Source organism: Aptenodytes patagonicus, chromosome 4 (genome assembly GCF_965638725.1).
Source record: "Aptenodytes patagonicus chromosome 4, bAptPat1.pri.cur, whole genome shotgun sequence".
NCBI classification, from domain to species: domain Eukaryota; kingdom Metazoa; phylum Chordata; class Aves; order Sphenisciformes; family Spheniscidae; genus Aptenodytes; species Aptenodytes patagonicus.
The window spans coordinates 81,791,808-81,814,470 of record NC_134952.1 but is presented as its reverse complement, the minus strand read 5'-3'; the positions used below and the strand labels follow the sequence as shown (position 1 = coordinate 81,814,470).

Genomic DNA, 22,663 nt, shown 5'->3' with positions numbered 1-22,663 from the left:
CAGAAACCACAAGGATGCTCCTGCCTTTACGGCAGCAATTAGAGGGAACACAGAAAAGGGAAGCATAGCTTTTAGAGAAAGGGGCTTTGTGATATGATGGTGCTGGGACTAGTGATTTCTCTTTGGTGATCAGCTCCAGCTGGGAGAGTGGGGGAACAGGGGGAAGCAGGTGGCTCCTGAGAGACTCCACCAGGAAGAAGACTATAGAAGGGAAACTGTGCTGCAGTGTGAGTCCTAGAGTTAAGAGGAGGCTAGAAAGTGAAAGGTTAATGCTTTTTGTTTTGTTTTATTTATTTATTTATTTATTAAAGAGTAAGAGCCTTAGCTTGTATTGTGATCTTGCAGGGTTTTTTGAGTTAACAATAGAAAGTGTATTTGTGAAAGATGTTGAAAAAGCCCTGGTCGCTGCATTGAGCTCTTCCTGGGTGAGTAAATATTGTACTAGCTCATACTACAGCAACAAAAAAAAGAAACACTTTAGCAAGTTCTTACTACCTGTTTGGGTAATGCAGCTTTGTTTGTGCTCAGTTAAAAGGAAACTTTAAAGGTAAAAGTTTTGTATTCTTTCTGTACGGCAGTCGCAGACACAACATAACCAGGCCTTTCTAGTAACTAATAACTGATCAACATAACAACTGATGCCAGTGATCCTGGACTTGTTGTGTGGCTGGGAACCAATATAATTTGCAAGTACACGAATTCAGTAATTCTGCAAATTAACTGATGAATTCTTGAGTCTTCTGCCTTCTAAAATCAATCAGCGAGATAATATATTGGCAGGAAGGAAAGGGAGAAATTCACTTGCAGAGGCTCGCTAGGCTCAAGAGAGATCTCCGCAAAGCTTGGGAAAATAGCTTTCTGTGGCTCTGCTGAGTTACTGTTTAATTACTTAGCCAGATATGACCTTGCACAACTTCTATAATACAAGGGACTAGGAGATCTTTTGTGCTAAACAGAGCCCATAATAACACCGCTCTCTAATCTCTGTTTCTCTAGCTGATGCCGCCCTTTATAAAACTATATATATCCCTGAAGCACCTAATTGAGAAATGGCTTTGTGAAGGGATAAAAACATTTAAGTTGCAGGAAGTAATTACACAGGAACAGTGTTACTCGTCTCTTTATTGTTACATATAAATACTGTTATCAGAAGACTCATTTCTAGTCATGTGTCCTTTGTGTTGGCAGTTATACATTTGGTCACTGGAAGGAAATGCCGAAGAGGTTGAGCAGAGTGAGGTTATTTAGTTGTATTTTTAATACAGTTTAGGAGGTGTGTAACCGTTCATTTGCAGTTTTCTTGCACGCACCTGGGAATCTGCCTTGTGTGAAAGCGTTCCCAAGGGACACCGGTGTGCGTGGCACCTTAGGAGAGCCTAACAGAGTCCGTATAACTCTGCAAAGCGAACCTATGCTGTTTGCAGTAACAAATGCTAAGAACTGAAGGAACTGGAGAAGCAGTGATGTGGCATGATGCAGTGGATTGTACTGTGTTGAGAAATTGTTTCATTACAAGCACTGCTTTATACGGTTCTCTCATTTTGTTTTTGAAAGCACTTTATAAATAACAAATATGTTCTTTTATGTTGGTGATGCTGATGTTTTAAACTTGCATTGCAGGGGACAGGATGAAATGAGTTTTGAGGTTCATGACATTATAAATGTGGACTGTGGGGGGTTTTTTGTTTGGTTTTTTGGGGTTGGGGGTTTTTTTGGTGCTAAATATACCTGTAATATGCAGTTCAGGAAAGAAAGGAGATGATCCAAATTCTGCCACGTTCTTGTTGAACAACATACAGAGCGTGTGCTAATCCCACTAGCTATCAGAGCCATTCATGCTTCCACCCTTATCATACCCTTACAGGACAAGCACAACCTGCCCCTAAATCTCACGGTGCCTCCGTGTGTCAGAAACAGCCTCTCACCTGCTGTGAAAACGCAACGCGCTCGGAGCAGCTGGCCACAGCTGCTGCTTCAAAATGCATGGCAATACTTTGACATCACTCAAATATCAGCCTCTTAAATATTGTCTCCCTTTGCTATTTTGCCTTTCGAGCAAAGAAGCTGCTCTGCCTTAAGGGGTGAAGGCAGGCCCACTGGTTCTTAATTGCCTCTTTCCCCCAGTGACTTACTTGGGAGATTGTTCTCTAACTGGCTGTAATTATCCTTTACTGTAAACTAACCAAAGTACTCTCTGATTTCAGTGTTACGTTCATTAGCAAGCATCCTGTTTTGAATGTTAATGTATTCTGGGAATGTCCAGTCTATAAGAATGGACTGATTTGTGTAGCAAGCATTTGTGAAATACCCTGAGGAACAAATTTGTACCACGTAACTGATTTGAAATGAAACCCACTATGTTAAGGACAGAATATCAATGGATGGTCAAGTTGCAGAGTGGCTTTACATGTGAACATCGTCCAAAAGGGAGATAAACTTTTTATTGTCCCCAAAAGAGAGCTTGATGGGAAGGCTGGTTCTGAGCCTGTGCCTGCAAAAGACTTCTCCCCATGGTGGGTGTTTGTGGCATGATTTCTTGTTTGAGGCAAAGAGAGGATTTATCCTGTGAGTGGCACTACTGGTGGCTTTGCAATGGAAGTGCATGGGAGAAATGAGGGAAGAATGAAAGCTTCCCTTCATACCTTGACTCAAACATAATCCATAGAAAGAAGGCTCACCACACATTCCTTTAAAAAAAAACAAAAAAAATTTCTGAATCCTAGCAAATACATTATTTTCAAGGTATTCAGCAGTGTGGACTGCTTGGTTTTCAGATAGGTAAATGTGTGCAGCATATAAAAGTGATGCTGAATGCTTTTAACAGCTACGGTTCTGCCACCCAGCTCCTACTCAAGCCCCTGGATCTGGAGTTTACTGCTGTGTCTCCTAGAATGAGCAATGAAGCATGGCTGCTCTGCCAAGCACAGGTGGAAAGGTTTGCCTAGTAATGTTGATCACTGGGTAATAAAGGAGCTGACTTGAGATTATTCCAGTCAAAAGTATGATTTGAATTTCCAAGTGACTCTGCGTGGACACTCTTCTTATAGTAATAGGGGGTCTTTAACCAATGTAGAATAATAGACTTCCTTAGTGGAGCAAACCACATCAGAAAAAGACGCTCTCAAAAATGTGCAGGCGGAAAGCTATTGCTGAAAAACTTGTTCCACAATTGCCTTTTCAGTTAATTTCCTCTTGTAGACAAGCCCTTTCTCAGAGCATTTTATCATATATTTCCGGAGGGAGAGCACTTGATCACTGAGCTTGTGCACGGTGCTCAGATCTCAAGACACCAGGCGCTTGGAGTGCCTGGTACTAGAAATCAGCCCTGATGAGCATTCATATGCCTGGTTTGGCTAATAGAATTACCCCAACTGTTCTGATGTGCAAAATTGTTTTAATTGTATATGAGACTACTGCTTTTGTTGGGTATTTTAGTCCTTCTCTTAATGATCTGGATGAGGAAGCAGATGAACACTGAAGTTGTAGAAACAGAAATAAGAATTAAGAAACAAAATAGAAGTCTGTGTTTAAAAACAAAAGGCTTGCTTATTGCTCATGAAAGCATTGGGGTATTTACAGGGGAAAAAGCCTCTAGAATAAAGGCTTGAGAATGTGATGTTGCATGCTTAGGAACTTCAATTAATCTCTGCATACGATGATTCCCACATGTGGAAAATTGCAAGGAAATAACTGTCATGCAATTGAGTTCTGTCTATTCTTTCCAAGTTGCACACATCTTTGAAAATTACTCTGAACAAATTTAATGGTGTCCCTGGATACTACAGACTATGAAAATAAGTTTGAAAGAGCCCCCGAAGGACAGTCTGTGGGCTTTTCACCATAGCAGATGGTTATGTCATTTGCTGAAGTGCAGGCTATGCTTCCATCCTGTCACTGGTAACTTTAAATGCTTGTCTCCTAATGAAAACTATCCTGTTAATTCTTGTAAGTCAAAATGTGACTAACTTTTTCAGGCTTTTTTTGCTTTTGCTCTTTTTGTTCTTTTTAAAAATAGTGATAGTTATGTAAGATTTAAAAAGGCAACCATCTTCTATTGTTCTGTCTACTTTTCAGAAATAGTAAAAGAAAGAATACAGAAAATGCCTATAAATGGTATTTATATATATGCCACACACATGTATGTGTATGTCTGTATGCGCATAGGGAAAAACAAATTAATGCAGTGTAAAGCATGTGTTGTTATCTAAAACTTCAGATATCTCAGCAGCAAACTTGCTCCAGAAACAGAGATCCTTTTATTTAGTTTAAAGAAAGATCTCTGTTATGTGAGCTATAAAAAGTCTCCTTTGTTACCCAGGTGCTCTGGGTGAAGCCCTTGAGCAGAACCTATATAAGCAAGAGGCAGCCAGTACGTTCACTATATGCATTACTGTATGAGGCCATCTCTATGTATCAACGTATATACACATGCATGAACGCATCTCTGTATGTATGTGGGTAAACAGACTTTTAAAGTAATCTCAGGTTATGGTTTCTTTATCTGCCAGCTACACTTGTGCACTTTCAGCCTTTACTAGGAAATGGAGCTTGCCAGCTTTTTCAAGCTTTGTCTCTTTTTAAATACCCATTTGCACATACATGTATCTGGGATGGTATCCCCCAATTCTCACCTTACCTTCACATCGTTGATGTTCATCCTCGTTCCCTCCTTCCCAACAAAGATGTCATCTATGTCAACCAGAATGTACCTATCCAAGGACAGTGTGAGCTTCTTCCCCGACAGGAAAGAGATTGCATCAATGAAGATCAGTTTGTGCAACCAGAAGGTCAGGTTGTTTCCAAAAAGGACTCTCTGAATCCCGTCATGAAGCCCCAAGTCTTGGATGACTGTTGCATACAGAGCAGCCTTTGGCAATGCCGTGGGGGGCGGTCTGGAGGTCTGCAGTTCGGTTAAAAGCACAGGTTGATAGGTGGAATGGTTAAACTGGAAGACTGTCCAGTCTTCGCCAGGCAGTGGACCTTTCTCAACCCTTGGCGCTTTGGTAATGCGCAGCAGGGGAGACTGAGGGTTTACCACACAGTCCTTGAGGGCTACATTATTGTAAAGATGTAATGGCAATCCTTTCAGTTTTGTACTTGGGGAGCTGTTCTCGTTGGCTTTATGAAAACCAATTATGCTAACACTGTATTCCACACAGTATTTTTCCAGAAGCTCTCTATTCCACGAGTCCATGGATACATACTTTAAAATATTCTCATATATAACAATCGTGTATTTTCCTCTTCCGTTGTCTGTGAGAGGGGGAATATCCCCCTTAGCTGGCGCAATGACCATGTGGTACTGAAATCTGCTGGACTCGAGGATGGCTACGATGTCTTGCCCCAGCTGGGAGTACTGGCTTTCCACAAACAGGAGGACAGTGGGATCAGTTTTAGACGGATCAATTGGCTTAGCTGTTTTCAGCTCCACGGACCTGTACGGTAGAAGCTTGAGGCCTTCGCACTCCGCTTCTCCGGTGGTTTCCACGAGGGCCATTTCCTGCTTGTAGCCGGTGTAGAGGTAATAGGCAGAAATGATGATACTTGCCAGGCAGAAGGTTGCCAGGAGAATGACCAGTGTTCTGAAACTTCTGCGGAGCTTCACGATTAGATTCATCTTTCGCAGGACTTCCAACTTCTGTTAGACTTGCCACTTTTTTGGTTCTCTCTTCCTAAAGTGCCATAGGAACGAGGAGATGCAGAGGTGCTGATTCCCCTCCCAAGACGTTCATGTGACCATTGCAGTGCATTTATGAAGCTGTCGGGGAAGTTATAAAGCTGTTGGAGCGGGAAGTCAAAGGATCCGGAAAGCTAAAGTGAAAGAGGTTTTCTCAGAATGCAGCAGCTGCCAATAATCAATGAAGAGGACTCTTAACATTATCTGCAACAAGAAGTAAAAGAAGAGTAAATAAAATAAAATCCATAAAGCAATTAAAAACACACGTTAATAAAGATGGTGATTGATACTGGTAATCTGAGTTAAGAGGGAAGTTTATGAACAGTTCAAGGAGCACTCAGTGTCACTTGCTTTCTTGATGTATTAAGATAAGCTGCATTAAACAGCTCTTCCATTTTCTTAGGGTATAAAAATGAAGTCTGAACATAACTTTTTGAGGACGTGTATCTCTTAATTTATGGGCATTTCTTATCTAAAATGGTTCATTGCTATTGCAAATGGGAATGACTGAAGATTGTAGGACAAAATTAGCACAAAGTAAATATTTGTTAAATATTGGGCCATGTTCCATGTCAAACTCAAACTACTAAGTATTTTGAAGGGGGTAATAAATTCTGTGTTGGACTGTGAAACTAATGAAACCGAAGTGAAAGACACAAGAGGACTTTAAGGAAAGATTCGTAGGATTTTTCTCTCCAGTTTCCATTCTGTAGCTGGAGTGACCGGTACTTTACAGCCCATTTAAGGACTGTCTGGAATGATAAAGATTGTGCGTGGATTTTCCAAGTGAATGAGTAGGCTACTAAAACTGCAGGGCGCAGCTGTGCGTGCCTCTGCCTCCATCAGGGGTGAAAGGGAGGTGGTACATAGCATGAAAAGTACCACAAGGGAGTTGTTCAGTGAGTGCTGGGTGGGCATGTCCCCATCCCGCTAAAGGACTGGGGCTTCGGTCTGTCCCTGCTGCGCTGTATGGCTGAAGTACGAGGTGCTTAAACCTGACTGCCTGGCCAGCTCTGAAGCCCTTGTGCAATTCCTGGTAGTTCTACCTAAATTCATGAAAAATTACCATTGGTAACAATAAACCATATGACTCGGAGGCAATTAAAACTAACTAAATAAACAGCCCATGCTGCTCTATGGATTTAAATAGGAATTAACATCTTTTGGAATTATTTATATTGTTTACCTATTAGAACAATGTGAGACTGTAAACAACGGATGACTTTTGAACTGCAAGGAAGAAACATTCTTTCCGGGCAGATACTTGTCAGTTGATGTGTCCTCCTCCATTAACTCAGATTACACTTTTGAGTTTCATTCTGAAAACTATTCATTCATTTTAAGCTTTACACGTAAAACCAGAAAATGCTTGAAGAAAGGTATTGAAGAAATTTGTCTAGCAGTATATTTTATGACTCTGGTATACAGTTCTAAGGAACCTCTTGATTGTGTCAGTTCAGGATCTTAAAAACGCAAGTGAAAAGTTTTAATTTTGCTTTAAACGCCTCGTATACCACTCTCCTAGTATTAGAGTGCTCTACTGCTTTTGGGAGCTTATCCAGCAATGAACAGAATGCTGAAGGAATTGTGAATTAATAGGTCTACTTGCTCATGAGAGGCTTGTTGCTGCTCTCGCAGTTTAGAGAGAGGGAGCTGTTGCTGAGGCCATTTGTGACTTTGCCAGGTTCAGATTTTTATCTGCTTTACCCTTCTCGGTTGGAAGCTTGCTAGGCGATTCGTAGCCCTGTATTGTGGGCTACTCCATCAGTGACCCTGCTGTGTGTCACACAGCAATTGGCCAAAAGGTGAGCAAGGTGGGTAGCTTATCCATGGACAGAACTGAACAGAAATGAGAAAAAATGTTCTGTATTTGGTAATGTCTTATGCATGAGAGAAGAAATAAAAAAGAAATCACAGCTATCACTAGGAAGTCAAAATCATCCTGATAATTGTAAGAGTATTTGCCCCCCCCCCCCTTTGGTGCTTTCCGTGTTCTGCAGTTCTGTCTGCTTGCTGGGATCTCGTTTCTTATTAAACCTCCAATTAAGATTTTATCAAAAGATAAAACTGGATCAGGTGAAGCATCCTCTGTGAGGCCGTGTTCCAGTTTTGGTGACGTCGATGAGTCACTCAGCCCGACTCGGAGGGTTGATCAGATCGGGAGAATTGCTCTCCCTGGGAAGGGCGGCCTCGCTGGGTGGGTCATCTGCCCACAAAACAGCTAATTGCAACAAGCCGTAGTTTTGTTAGCATGAGATAGGCAGGTATCTTGGAAACACTAATTAAAAACCCCTCTTGGACTCTGCATCCTCTGCTTGCTTTCAGCACTAGAGGGCAATATTTTCTTGCTTTTTAGCAGGCAGCACCTGCTCTCACCGCGACTTACAGAGCAGACAGCCCTGCCTGCAGGCAGGCTCTTTCCAGAAGGGTCTCAGAAATCCTCAGGGCCAGGTAAAACACCTTAATTAAGACTCTGTTGTTTAAAAATAAGTAAAAAAACCAGGACTTTTGCTCTAAGAAATCCGCCACTAAATCACACTGAATGCTTACCAAATGTCTCAGCCTACACCTGTAGCACAAGGGAATAGGCTGCAAGGAGACCTAAAATTGCACATTTTTTCCTCACTGTTCTGTCCTGCTGGATCTCCCAGCTACCGGGATTGCAGGCTTTCAAAATAATACACTTCACGAGCCAGCTCTTTGCTGCTACTATTGCTTGCATTACTAAAATGTGAGAAGCCCCTGACTTTATACTAGCCAAAACAAAAATATGGTCTTCATCCCAAATGACCTGATCCAAATAACATTGGTAAAATCTCTTCCAGTTAAAAATATTAGTAACCAGATTTAATGTAAACTAGTACATCTGTTGTATGCAGATGTTATAACAAGTACAAGTATTCACACTTATCTAGATGTCTAAATGTTAGAATTGATAAGGAATTTAAACTTGCATATGGAAACCTGGCATTGGAGCGCGTTTTCTTTTTAGTTTGCGCATTGTGTTTGAACTGCTCTGTTGAACTGATTACACTGTTCAGTAAAAAAAAAAATAGTGTGAAGTAATTAAAGTTTATGAAAATAAATCAGCTATATTAGCCATTAGTGGGACATTTTCCGAGGCATAATTGGAAGTTAAGTGCTGTTTGTGCCTTTGAAACTCTCCCCCTTAAAGTTCAACAGCTTTATATTTGCTCAGAAATTCAAATATCTTTGGAGTATTTCTGTGCTATATTAATTTGAAGAACATGAAAATAGGCCGTATTTCATAATTAGCATTACTAATGTAGTTTCATTTTAGAAACTGGTGTTTGAGGCCCTGTGTTTCTGTGGTCACTGGTCAGCATTCATTGACTCTTCAGGGATAAAGCCCAAAGCTGGGTACATTTGATCAAGGAATCAAGGATACATTCATCCAGAGTTGGTCCTTCAGTAGATCTTCAATCTTGCGTTCAGCTGACTTCTTAGACATGGGGCCTTTCCCCAGAAAGAGCAGAGCTCTGCAATATAACTCTGTTGTGATGCCATAGCTGTCCGCAGGAACTGCAATTTTTCTTTAATTCAGGCAGTCAAAGAAAAACAGAGGTTTAAAAATTGCTGCCTCCTTGCTAAATAATACTTCCTGCTTTCCCATAAAATGCATTTGATTGATGATTAAAGCATACTGATTTCGAAGATGATTGATTGGGAGAGTGGACTCAACTACTTAAAACTGATAGCACAATAGTGAAGAGAAACAGCCTCTTATTAATGCCATGTGTTAACATTGCATCAGGAATTAAAGCTGATTCTCTCATGGTCCAGTTTTCACAGGGCTTAGTGATTTAAAAAGCATCTTGACCAAATTAGGTGCAACTAATCAGTGGGGGGAATACAGACATTGCAGAAGGCAGTAACATATTGCAAAGGTAGCTGTAAATTGCTAATGAGGGATAGCTGAAATAACGAAGTTATTGCCTGGGTAAATAGGGAAAACTCCATTAAGAGTGAGAGTTGCTGCCTTCCATCGTCCATCAGGAGAACCAGGTGATAAGTGAGCAGTTTGGCTCTGGCAGGGGGCCAGTGGCGAGTACTTGGTGCGGGGGCTGCCAGCCTGACCAAAGGGCAGGGTGAGCACTGCCTCACAGGGCTGTTGTAAGCTTTTCTCCTTTCCTTACCTCTCCTTGTAGGTAGGCTAAGGATCGCTGATCTAGTTCAGCTTATGGGAAGCAGAGACATCGATGTTAAGCAAACAGTTGTGTTTATCCACCCTACGGATCGAGCTAAGAGACTTCACATCTGCAGCAAGTTAAGAGCGTGTCGCCAATTACGGCGCTGGGTAGAGGAGCGGGACACTTGCTGTATCACTGCAATACGGTCATTTCTAGTCTCCTGCCTGCACCAGCGTGCAAGGCTGCGTGGAATGCTCTACGGGTAATTCATCTGGAGGCAGGCCAGAGGTTTCCTCTCATCTTATTCCAGCATAAATCAGAATCAGAACGTCCTTATTTTCTGAATATAAAACTTCCCTTTAGGCTAAAAAAATTTATGTCAACTCTTTCCTCTTTTCCTTCCTTTCTAAGCTTGTATGACTCCTGCCATTTATTAGCAGCCCAATGGTCCATGATACCTACTTGCTACTCCTTACTTATGACTGCTCATTCAATACAGAAACAAGCAAACTGATTTGAGTGAAAAATGACTCCTGTTGACCATTAGCAAAAGTTCAGGGTTTCTATTCACTGCAGAGGAAAAAACAGGGTTTTTTTCCTCAGAAAAGTTTCCAAGAGACTTTTTTACAGAGCTCATGAAACTCGGGTGCTTCTTGAAAGTAAGCTTTTTCTTTTTTCAAGCTTAACAAAGTTGCAATGTGTTTTGTGTTTATAAATGTGGCTTTGCTCATGAGGGGTGTTGATGCCAGCTGCTCACAGCTTACCACAGGTTTTAGAAAACTCTTTTACCTAGGGTGAGGACAGCTGCTTAGCTGGTAAAAGCTGCTGCAGGTCTTTGAACTTTGTTCTAACTCTCTCTCATAATTTCTGAGTGGAGAGGCTCCTCAGCACTTTCACCTCTTTTTGTTTGTTTTCAATGCATAATCATCTGTAAGTTAAAACACAAATTTTCCAGTATTTTCAGCAATTTGATCAGTCTATAGTGCGCATATAATCTTGTGTGATTCCAGAAAGCTAAATGATGCCAGAGGTTGAAGTTGATGATCAATGAATATAAAGCAAAGTGTTTGAAATACCTCAACTTGTGCACTCAGTGAAAGCTGGCACGATCTTATGCATGAAACAATACTTGGAAGCTAGCTATTTGACCCTTTTGACTTCTATCTTTCTTTGGCTTTAAACTTTGCCAGATGATTTCAGAACTTGAGCTTTGAAGAAAAAAAGGCTCCCTGGTGGAAAGGCAGCTAAAGGCATATTTGGAGATAGGTTTTACACACATACATATTCTCACACATATGTACACATATGCACACCTCCCCCCCTTACTATGTATATAAGATAGTTAGGAAACATGGTGTAAAGGTACTTAGGAAGTCTGTAAGTCTTCACTCTTGATAAACTTATAACATCTGATTGCTGCAGACAGACTCATGCAAAGCTAACAGTTTGTCTCGCTCCAGGACCACCAAAGTTGATCTGTTTTTATCATGGTGTCCTGGTTTTGGCAGGGATAGAGTTAATTTCCTTCCTAGTAGCTGGTACAGTGCTGTGGTTTGGATTTAGGATGAGAACAATGTTGATAACACACCGATGCTTTAGTTGTTGCTGAGCAGTGTTTACACTAGTCAAGGACTTTTCAGCTTCCCATGCTCTACCGACGGAGAAGGCTGGGGGTGCACAAGAAGCTGGGAGGGGGCACAGCCAGGACAGCTGACCCCAACTGGCCAAAGGGACATTCCATACCATGGGACGTCATGCTCAGTGCATAAACTGGGGAAAGCTGGCGGGGGGGGCCGCTGGTGGGGACTGGCTGGGCATCAGTTGGCGAGCAATTGCATTGTGCATCACTTGCTTTGTATATTATTATTATCATTATTACATTATTATTGTTGTTGTTATTATTTTATTTCAATTATTAAACTGTTTTTATCTCAACCCACGAGTTTTCTCACTTGTGCTCTTCCAATTCTCTCCCCCATCCCACCGGGGAGGAGTGTGAGCGAGCGGCTGGGTGGTGCTCAGTTGCTGACTGTTAAACCACGACACATGGTTAGTATTGTCAAGTGTGATTTGAAGCATACTAACGGAGTGGTTTTCTTTATTTTCAGTGTTTTACTTGTCTTTTGACTGAGTAGAGGAATTGTGATTAGAGAAAACCTTGTAATAACTACTTCTATTCCTTTAATACTTCCGAAGGTGTGCAGACAGCCACCACTGACTTACCACAAGTCCCACTTTCTTGAACACATATGATAGATGTACTGTCGTAACAGCATGTGAGCAGACATATTTTGTCCTCATTAATTCATATGTGATCTGAAGTTGCTGACTCACCAAGTGTTGTGGTTTTTTTCTTCTTATTAATGCTTTTAGACAGATAACTATAACCTCTGCTAATGAGACCCCCCACAAAGATATTCTACGTGAATTGGTGGGATGCTTTAACAAATGTGAACTAATGAGACTATAAGGAAGGTATTGCTCTTTCTGCAAATCCTCCCTCATAGAATTGTTGCCTCCTTTGATTCTCCAGCCCATATGTAACACTTCACATTGCTTAACTCTTAGTAGAAATTTATTCTACAACTTAACCAGACCACACTTCTGGTGAATGTTGCCTGATGTTCAGCCTCAACACTTCTTTCTTCTGACCCATTAACTTCTAACAGTCCCACGGTCATTTGGACCACCCAGAAATGCACATAAATATCCCATCTGTGATGTTTCAGTGACATTTCCTCCAATTGTCACAATTTATCAGTCTCTAACACGTCAGTGTTTTTCAACATAAGTAGTTGTAATATTGCCTCACAAATCACTGACTGCTGATTTTTCTTGAGTGTCAGGTGTGGAAGTTCCTAGAAATCAGTAATAATTTAAGCATAGTCTTAAGATGACCATGCATGAAGAGAGAACCTATATATATATATATATATATATATATATATATATATATATATATTTCTTGTTTCTTGACAGAGTGGCTCTAGTCACCATTGCAATGGGTAGGTGTTAATGACCACAATCATGTTTTGTGCAGCTCCATATGTGGCCAGAATGTTGCGTAGTGATATCAAGATATAGCACTTTATCAAAATATACCAAAATACACATAATATTTTCATGTCATCAGGCAAAACACCATAGCTTTGTGGCCAGACTTAAGAAAATAATTTAAAGTATCGTCGCAATGCCGTTTCCAATAAATGTGTCCATCTTGCCTGAGTGACGGTAATAAGATCTATTGCTTTTCACCAGTAACTCACTGAAAATTCAGAAAAGCTAAATAGCATTATTCTTGGGTACAGCCCTGACTTTTCCAAGGTCATTTGGCAGACCCGTGGCTGGGCTGGAAGCAATAGCCACTTGCTCTTGCATAATGCCCTTCAACAGATAGGTGTCTTTACAACCCTCGTGACATCTGGAGAAAAGTAAGTGAGCTACCAAGGATGAAGAGAAGGTTTTGAGAGATGATCTGAATGTCAGAAGCTTACTGCTTAAACCATGATGACAGAGCCAAAATGTCATGGCAAAAAGTTGTGTGTGACCTACAGGGTTGAGTCCTTGGAGTTGATGCTTTACTTTCCCAGTGGGATTAATGAAGAGTGCAGGTGTAATGAACATCCTGTGATTGCCCCAGTCCTTTTGAATAAAGCTGGTGAATAAAAACAGGCTTCGCATGTTTTCCTGAGGCAGCCTGCAAAACATTCCTCCTGACTTGATGCAAAAAAATCTTCTGATCTTGCTTGGTTAATGGCTCTTCATCACTGTTCAATTCATAGTTTAATGCTTCAATGGAAGCCAATTTGAATTCATTTAACTTTTCAAATAAAACTTTTGTGAGATGCTATATCAGATGTTTTATTACAGTCCATCTATTCTGTTACTGTTTTCTACTTTTCTAAGGCTGTCAATTAGCTATCCAGTTTCAATAGAATGATTTGTGTTGTGAATTCAGTTGAGAGACAACATTTGTGCAATGTAATGGCTGCCTAACCAGAACTCCTTAAAGTCAATCAATGCAATAGTCAAACTCTGTACATCTTGTTTGATCATATATAAAAGCTAAGGCATAAAAAAATTTAAAAAGTCTTTTTATAGTTCTATTAGCATCTAAATAACTGCAGATTTTCTGTATCTATTTTGAAAATTTACCAAGGATTACAGACTTGCTGGATAGCTATTGAAACTTTACTTTTTGGAGATTTCTTACACAAAAAAGTTTAAAAGCTCCCTTTTTAATGAAGAGGCCCTTTGCCTACAAGACACAGGCTCTGGAATAGCTTATTAGAAGCTAAACTCTTTGGTCTTTATACTTTTTTTTTTTAGTAGTTAATGGTTTCCCGCACTTTCTGTCTTCCTATTGCTTTTATGGGGCCTAAAAATGTTTGCCACCATACAAGATAATTAAAATGTCTCCACCCTTATATCAAGGACAATATATTTCACTGAATAACATGTTTTGTGGTGTCTGTATCCTGTCACAGGGACTAGTTGTGAGAAAGTCTGATGTGGTCACATCTGTGCTAGGAATTAAAAGGAGGCCGCTAACTTATTTCAGAGAGACTACTGCTGTCACATAGTAATGATCTATTACTACTGCAAAGGAAGTCTATTTAAACCCAGATAACAAAGGCTTTGTACCTAAATCCTTAGAGCAGCACGTTTACCACATGAAGTTTAAACAGAGGTTTATTCTGAGTTTACTCAAGCCAGGTTCCAGCCAGCCAGAGACCGTTTTCAAGCTCTGGGTACATTAACACTCATTATAACAGCTTCCCTATATTTATTCTTTAAGTAAATTCTACTGGAGTCCCCTCTCCCCACCTTCATCCTCGTTGGCTGAAAGGTTTTGTTATCATTGAGAGGATTTGGTGAAAAATGGGTAAACACATAGTGAGTGAGTGTGGTCCCAGCAACCTCTGATTAGAGCAGGTGTGTGGGCTACAGCATCATCTAAGCCATCAGCACTGGTGACAACCTGGCAGGTCTTAGCCAGCAAATAGTGGTAATGGCAAGTAATGGCTTTCAAGCAAAGAAAGGCAAGCAGAGGGAATGAAGACAGGGTGACCCTCCACAGGCCTCTTTTGTGTGTGTGTGTGTGTGTGTATGTGTATGTGTGCTTCTTGGACTTCCAAATGGCATTGTTCTGAAGAGGAAAACTCAAACAGTCACTTCCACCTTGCTCATAAAATACTTGCATTTATCACTGTTTTATTACATGACAGTTTGGGGTCAGGAAATTAAGTTTATAATATCTCTCCTGTCTTTTCCACATATATATTTAAATTGCTTAAGTTAGTGTCTTAGTCCTAGACCAGGTTTCAGGCAGTCCTTCAGAAAATTCTCTGTCTCATTACCAGTTCTTTAAAACTGGAAAGATTAGCTTTTTGTGGGACCCAGTTACGGCTGCACATATTACTGTTGTCAGTAAAACTGATCTAGACAGAGAGACTTCATCATGTACTAAAAATACTACAATACCCAACAGACTATATCTCACTTTAATGTATTTAAGTATTTCAGACACTGTCAAGCAGACAAGATAGTCCAAGGAAGTTTTATGGAAGATATTAATACAAATTCAACTCCTTTTTATCTTGAAATGATTGGATGGGTATTGTTCGCCTATCAAGAGGAAAAATGCCTAGTGGTGAGAGGATAAGGCAGGGAGCTGGAACTTTGAGTTCTGTCTCCTTCTGCCACCAACATCATGTATTGCCCTCTGGAGGCCACTGATTTTTTTTTTTTAATTTTTTTTTTCCCCCCAGCACTTCAGTTTCCCTGTCTGTGTTGTGGGAATAATACCCTCTTCTACCTTTACGTGGGCACTAGCTGTAAAATGTTCTAAGATGATTCCTGCTTGGTTCAAATGTATATAGCATGGATATTGCAAACAGTGCATTTAAGAAAGCCAGTGCAAAACTCATACTTTCATGTGCAGTCAAATGTATTTGCAGTGTTTGCTTGCTGCTTTTTTCTTTTTATTCTTCATACCCTGGTTAAATGTCTTTGTGTTTATTTCTGCCACTGTTTTATGGGGTTTCTCTGAGAGAAGCCACTCTGTCAGTCAAGTGAAAGATCTCTTTTGAGATTTCTGGTGTGTCATCTGTGACCTATAGATACTGTTTTACTTTTGGTTCAAAATATAAACAAATATTTCCTTTCAAAAGATCTAATCTTTGTTTTGTCTAGATAAAGTTCAATTTAGAAATGCCACTAGTAGGATAAGGGTCCTACTTGGGAATTCAAGGGATTTTTTTTGTTGAGTCACGCTAAGCTCAGAGACTGGAACTAGAACTAATACCATTAGAGCTATGTGATAGAACAGCGAGGCTTTGATTAACCTGTTGTTTTAGTGAAAAATCTCTGCTTATTGAACTACTGAGGCATTAACTTATTTTGGGGGGGGGGGATGAAAAAATTATCCAACCGGTTTTCAAAATCTTTCTGAACATACTGCCCCTGCACCAGGCTGGAATTAGTTACGTTTCTTTACATTTCTATCCTCTCCTGTGGACTGGGTGCACAACTATACTGTGTTTTCCAATATGCATCTCCAGGATGCATCTTGGAAGAAGAAATCCAGCCTGGCATTCTGGTTTATGGAAGGGGCTTAGAAGCCAACAAAATGATGTCTCATTAGTTGACACGATGATACATTGTAATACATAAAGTTCTGTTTTAGACAATATATATGTAGATATTTAGTTTTCTTCCTGAAAGTAAATATTTTCCATGGAGGAGAAAGCCTTTTCGGAGGTACTTTAGTTAAAAATCTGAATATGCAGAATGACTGCTGCTGATTCATGCTGGCACGTGGAGCTTGCTCCAAAGCTGATGAGTTAGTCTTATGGGAGTCCGAGAGTGTCAAGTGTTTTGAGGCATGCACTGCTTGCTTCGTTTGTCGTGCAGGCAGTATGTACCACAGAGGTCTCTTGATCTTTAATTGTGATTGTAATTACTCCTGCAGGTAATTTAGAAATAGTAAGGTATGGGGAAACAAGACTCAGTTGATATTGTGTTAGGAGATGAAGTTCCAGAATCACTGCTTTTCAGTTACTAATGAGATAGACCTTAAGAAGGAGGAATGGTCACTCTATCAATCCAAACCAAACCTGGACCCTCAGTTGCTAACAGTATTTACTGGCTTGTACAGTGCCCTGTGCAGGAAGGGGTTGCATACTATGTGTGCATGCATGGTTCCACCCTTACCAGTGCAATCGTGTGAGGGTAGAATAGTGAAACCATTTAAAATGGCACAACAAATACAGTCTACTGACTAGTAATGAATAAAAATGCCCTAGTCCATTATACCAGCTATTTAGGTAGGTAGAGTGCAGGTAGTCTGGCAAAAGCATCAAGGCAGATGGCCCTGCTTTTGTTTAAATAAAATAATAATAATAAAAAAGCTATGAGAGCTTTAAAATCAAAAGTGACCAGTAAGTGTAATTTCTCTATCTTACCCAGAAGCCTAGACACTACTGCATTTTCCTCTCATTTCCAAAAATTTCTGTGAATCACCGACCACCTGCCCTCCCCTCTGGTGGTTTAGGGGGTGATAAATATCCCAGTGAGAGAGAATAAATTCAAAGAATACCCCGAGGCTCTGGAACTCAAGCTCTGGCCTTCTCCTTAGAAAGTATGGTCCCATGCAAAAGGAAAGGATGTTGGATAAACATCCCCTGAAACTAGAACATAGAGGTGGGTGCATATTTCATGACAGACTGTTTTAACTTTCCAAACATTTGCCTCTTTTATGGCCAGGAGCTACTATTAATTATTTATCAGAACACTTATTTATACACTAAAAGCTAAATGCAATCCTTTCAGTGGAAGCCTGGCAGAGTGCGGGTTGAAATAAGTAGCTGTGGATAGTCCTTCAGGAGGATACGTTTCGTGCACAGTTCTGCTCAGGGAAGAGCCTGTTCACATTATTCTGTCTGCTGTGTGTCTGATAATGATATATACGTATGGGAGATTAAAACCCAGCCATTAGTAAAACTCTATAGCTGTAGATGCATCAGCCCTGAGCATTAGCTGTGCGTGCATTTCTCAGTGCTCTTGCGGGCCATGACACAATGGCAGATGCTCCTCTCATCCCATGGCTGTGTAAGGACTAACACTGAAGTTGCAAGATTGTCCTCGCAGAAATTCTGCAACCGCAGCCTTGGGTACAAAAGCATGCGCTCTGTAAGTTTAGCTATACTGTGGTCTGGGACAAATGCATCAGCAGCTATACGTGTACAGATGTTAAATCACTGTCTGCGTTATACTGTCTGTTTTGGGGCTGTGCTACGGAATATCTTGTCTTACCATGTTTTGGGGGAGGAAAGAATCTTGCATGGTAGCCTCTGTGTGACATGAAGAAGCAGGGAAAACAAAGACTTACCTAGGTCGTGAAAAGCAAACCAGAGATTCAGCAGGTTTTCCCTTGGCCAAGCTGAATAAGCCAAGTACAGTTCTTATTTCACCGGCTTCCACGGAAGAAGAGGGAACCCCTTTCTTTTTGCTTCTTTTCTCCTGAAAGAAGCCCACCCTGCCCTGGCTTCTACTTCTGTGTTTGCTCTGGCTCTGCAAAACCCATCCTTACAGCAGAGGAGGGAGGATTAATTTGCTCCACTGGCCTGCACTTGGGGAAGGCCCTTGTGACCCTTCCTGTAGCCAGAGGGGAGGAAATAGGTTTAAATACTTCTCTGCTCCTTTCAGAATTGAGTTTAAGCCATCTCATCACAATACATTACTTCTGGTGCCAATGTGTTTTCTTCATCAAATACTGACATGGTTTCTACACTGTTGTGCTGTTGCCATGTGATTCTGGTGGCATTACTGTTTAGATAAAATATTATTAGTTTTCTATAGCAACTGTTAATTTCAGAAGAATCTGTGACTTCATTGTAATTATTACTGACAGTAGTTGTAATAAATGTTTGGGATTGACGTGCATGGCTTTCACTTTCTTCCAGCACCTGATTTTTTTTTTTTTTTTTATAGCCCAAACAATTTTTCTAATTTAAACGTTGACATAGATGGAAAATAAATTCTGTATTTGTATCTAGCACTCTTCTGGGTGGCTTACACTTAATGAGGGGCATTGCTTTAACATCTCAATAGAAGTAGACTTGTTGCTGTGATATGAGCATTCTTCAGCCTTTCTCAGAATGTGAGATAGGACACTTAATGCTCCAAGCAATTTCCAGCACAGAGACCCTCCTTCTCCCATAGTCCAGCCCCTCAACCTTCTCTAACGGTCCTCAGCTGCATCCCAGGCCTGAGAATAAGGGATCTGCTAAACTGCCACCTTACACTGTACTCCTTAATCCTTGCAAATGGTTTCAAACCCAGGCTCCCCTCACCGTGGAAAGTGTGGAGAGCCCTTGGCTCACCTTAAGCTCAGTGCCCTGTTCCTGAAATGACTCCACAGGCTGGGGAAATTGCAGATTTCTGCACAATTCTGAGCTATCCTTTCCTTCAGCCACCCAGGCCCCAGCTTGAAATGCTTTGCTGCTCTTAGCCCAGGGTTTGCTTTGTTCAAAAAAGCCCATTTTGCAGGCATGGAAAGCAGTTTCTTGCATGCACCTCAGAAGCTGAAGCATTATGAAAGCTTTGCAAAGCAAACACTTGATGGAAGCAAACATCAGCGTATACATGCAGCTGAAGCTCAGCCAGCCCTATGGTCATAGAGGCAGTCAAATCAAAATTGTTTGTGGGCTAAATCAGAAAGATTTGGAACAGAAATTATCTCTTTTTTTTTTTTTGGTAAGAGATCATGATATTCTTTCCCTTATTGCTTGTAGAAAAATAAAATGAGAAACAAATCTTTTTCTGGTGGCATATGGTTAAATGTTATTTTTTGTTTATCTAACTGAAAACTCGTAGTCACAACTACTAGTAACTCATCAGCATTTTCTTTGATCAGTATTGCCCTGGGTTTGCAATATGTGGCCATGTTTTCCTTAAAAGTATCTCATTATACCCCTGAGAATTCCTGTACTGTAAGCCTTCCAAAAAAAAAAAAATCTTTACTATTAGTATATTTTTCTCCCACTCATACCGAGTGATAGCTGAACTCTAGAGAAGCTCATGATTCCCTGCATGCTGCAACATCAGCTAAGTTTGATCAGTGCTATTACAAAGAGCAATGTAGCAATATCACAACCTTTAAACATCCATAAAGTTTTAATAGGACTTCCAGAACTTTATAGTGTGAGTTAACAGGCTGTTCAGACTGAAATGGAAGTATATGTGGGGGCATATATATATGTGTGTGTGTACAAGTGGTCAGTTAGTCAAGCATCCTGCTCTGTGCTTAAATCTAACCCTTTGGATTTGATTTACTCCAATAAAATGAAAGTTAGAGGAGCATTTCTCCAGCCTCACGGAAAACAGTGGTGTCAACAAGACATTAAGATACTCCTGCTTTCATTTCTGAGGCTTTCAGACATTAGGCATTTATTATGAATCAAAAAAATGGCCATGTTCTGAGGAAATGGCAGAAAAACTAATACACAATCTTAAACTTCTGTACAGAGCAATGCCATTAGGAACATCTAATCTAATTGAGCAGATCATATTATTTGAATTGATAAGATTCAGAAGAAAACTGGAAGCCAAGAATCTCCTTAGTTAATTGCGACTTGGCATTTCCCCCCCCTCCCTTTTCTTTAGAGCAGCATTTTGGAAAGCAAGTCAGGCAGTGCAGCTTGGCTGATGGTAAAATGTGCATGATGAAAGTATACAGACATGATGGGGCAAGGCAGGGAAGCGCCTGGCAACATTGCCAACTATTTAAACTTTACGAACAAGGAGATTCTGCTATTCTTCCACAAGCTGAACATCTTATATCAGGAGGCTCATAATTAAAAACTACTGAAAAAACAGGGTGAAAATGACTTATTTCTCTAAAAAGAGAAATCTTTTTGCTCGGGTAACATTCAGAGGTAGAAAAGGCAGAATAACCTGCTGCACGGGGTAGGCCAGATTCTGCAGCATTTATTCACATGGAGGGAGGGTCCAATCAATGTGATTAAGAGTTGCAGAAGTTAGTAAAAAATGATATGGTAAGTTCCCTGGGGAAAGAGAACTTAATGAGTGTGGGTTTTGTATGTATGTGTGGTTACATTAGTGTAGTGCTTGTAGGAAAAGACCTATTCACCTCGAAACATTTCTCCTTTGAGTGTTTATTCCCAGCAGCAATGACTTGGAGCCTGTGTGTCAGCTGTAAGATAAAAACGCTGGGCTGCCGGTGTGCTCTGACTGTAGTCATCTGAAGAGCAAACACTGATTTCTTCAGTTTACCTCTTACTACCTGAAAAAAGTCCTTGCTTCCACACTATGAATGATCATGCTGTTTTAAAAAAAAAAAAAAAAAAAAAGAAATGTTGCTGACAGATGTTGTTTGGATATCAAACTGCTGGAAGAGAGCAGATCTGCAGGTCTTGGCTTCCTCACAGTACAATTACTCTTACTTTAAATAGTGCATGTTTACTATATATCCATGGAAAGCTCTCAACGTTGTCATTTTAATACGCTAGTTTTGCTTAACTTTGCTAGATGGTAGCAAATAAAAGCAAAGTATATGGAGTAGACTAAAGAAGAATTGCAACCTTATCCTCTTTTTTTTTTTTTTTTCCCTCACATAACTTCCCGTGCTGTAACTTCTGTGGTCTTTCATGCATTTAGTCAGACAACTGTTTCCCCTCGGAGGGCGCGCATCCGTTTACATCGAGGGCACTTGCATGCAAACATGGCAAAGACTATCTCAAACTTTCAAATAATCCTTTGAATGCCAGGCTCTAGGCAGCTTTCTGAAGTACTTACTATACATAATTAGGTTCTAGGCAAACCATTTTACACACCATGTGGATATTTATACCTGCTCAGGAACTGTTTTCTTGTCTCTGAATACAGGCACTGTCTATATAGTCATATGAATATATACCCAGAAGTATAGGTTAACATAGCAGTATGTGCAGAAGCTGAACAATAGCTTACCTAGAGAAGAATTTCTCTTCCTAGCGTGCAGGAAAGAGACATCTGCTATTCAAATCTCTTCACATGGCTCCAGGTAAGCTAGGGAGAGTTTTCAATTGATAGCAGCTGTCTGAGCGGCATCCCGGGAAGGTTCCTCTTGCTCCAGCCCCAGTAACTGAACTCTACCGGCACAGTCACATCTCATTTATACACAGACGGTCCTTTTCAAAACAAGCAGCCAGCTGGAATGATTCAAACCTCTGTTCAGCACACCGTTAAAAATGCAGCTTCCTTCTTGGACATGGGAATTACACCGGGGAGCAAGCAGGCTACAGCAAAAAGGCTGCGAGAACTATTTAATCACCCAAATACCAGCTGCTCCCGTTACTACTGCCGGTGCTGCCGTCGTGCCTCCTGTTTGCTGTAGTCAGCCTCCCTCTCCCTCATATCTACAGGAGTATCGAGGCGGCTTTGCAGGGTGGTGATTGGCAGAAGCGGCCAATTCCTCCAGCTAATCAACCCCCAGACTTTCAAGGACTCGGAGCTGCTCTGATGTCATTCCAACTGAGGGGGGATGCTTCACGCGAGGACTCGGCGACGGAGGCAAATTCAGAGATGAGCTGCATTCCTCTCCCACCGCCGTGATTGATTAGATGCTCCGAGAGGATTTGCATAATCTGTCATTGTGCAGTTGGACCACCTCCCCTCCTGCCCGCCGCCCAAAATGCGGGAGGAAAATGCCACTTTCAGCTTCTGATTTTACACCTGGAGCCTGCAGCTGAAAGCCTGGGAAAAAGGAAAAGTTGAAAGAGTCATTTTCTGGCAGGAGAATGCTTGAGTCCCCAGCCCCCCACACCATCCC

General features: G+C 40.9%; 1 protein-coding gene across 1 annotated transcript in view; it reads right to left on the bottom strand.

Annotated features, from left to right (window-relative positions):
* The window catches only part of NDST4 (N-deacetylase and N-sulfotransferase 4), a 108,167-nt gene extending 85,791 nt beyond the window's left edge, over positions 1 to 22,376 (bottom strand). The window contains exons 1-2 of the mRNA XM_076337314.1: positions 21,823 to 22,376; positions 4,637 to 5,881 (exon numbers count right to left, since the gene is read on the bottom strand). Coding sequence (XP_076193429.1) covers positions 4,637 to 5,617 — 981 coding nt within the window. The 5' untranslated portion in view covers positions 5,618 to 5,881; positions 21,823 to 22,376. The remainder of the gene's footprint in view (positions 1 to 4,636; positions 5,882 to 21,822) is intronic.
* Between the last annotated feature and the right edge of the window lie 287 nt (positions 22,377 to 22,663).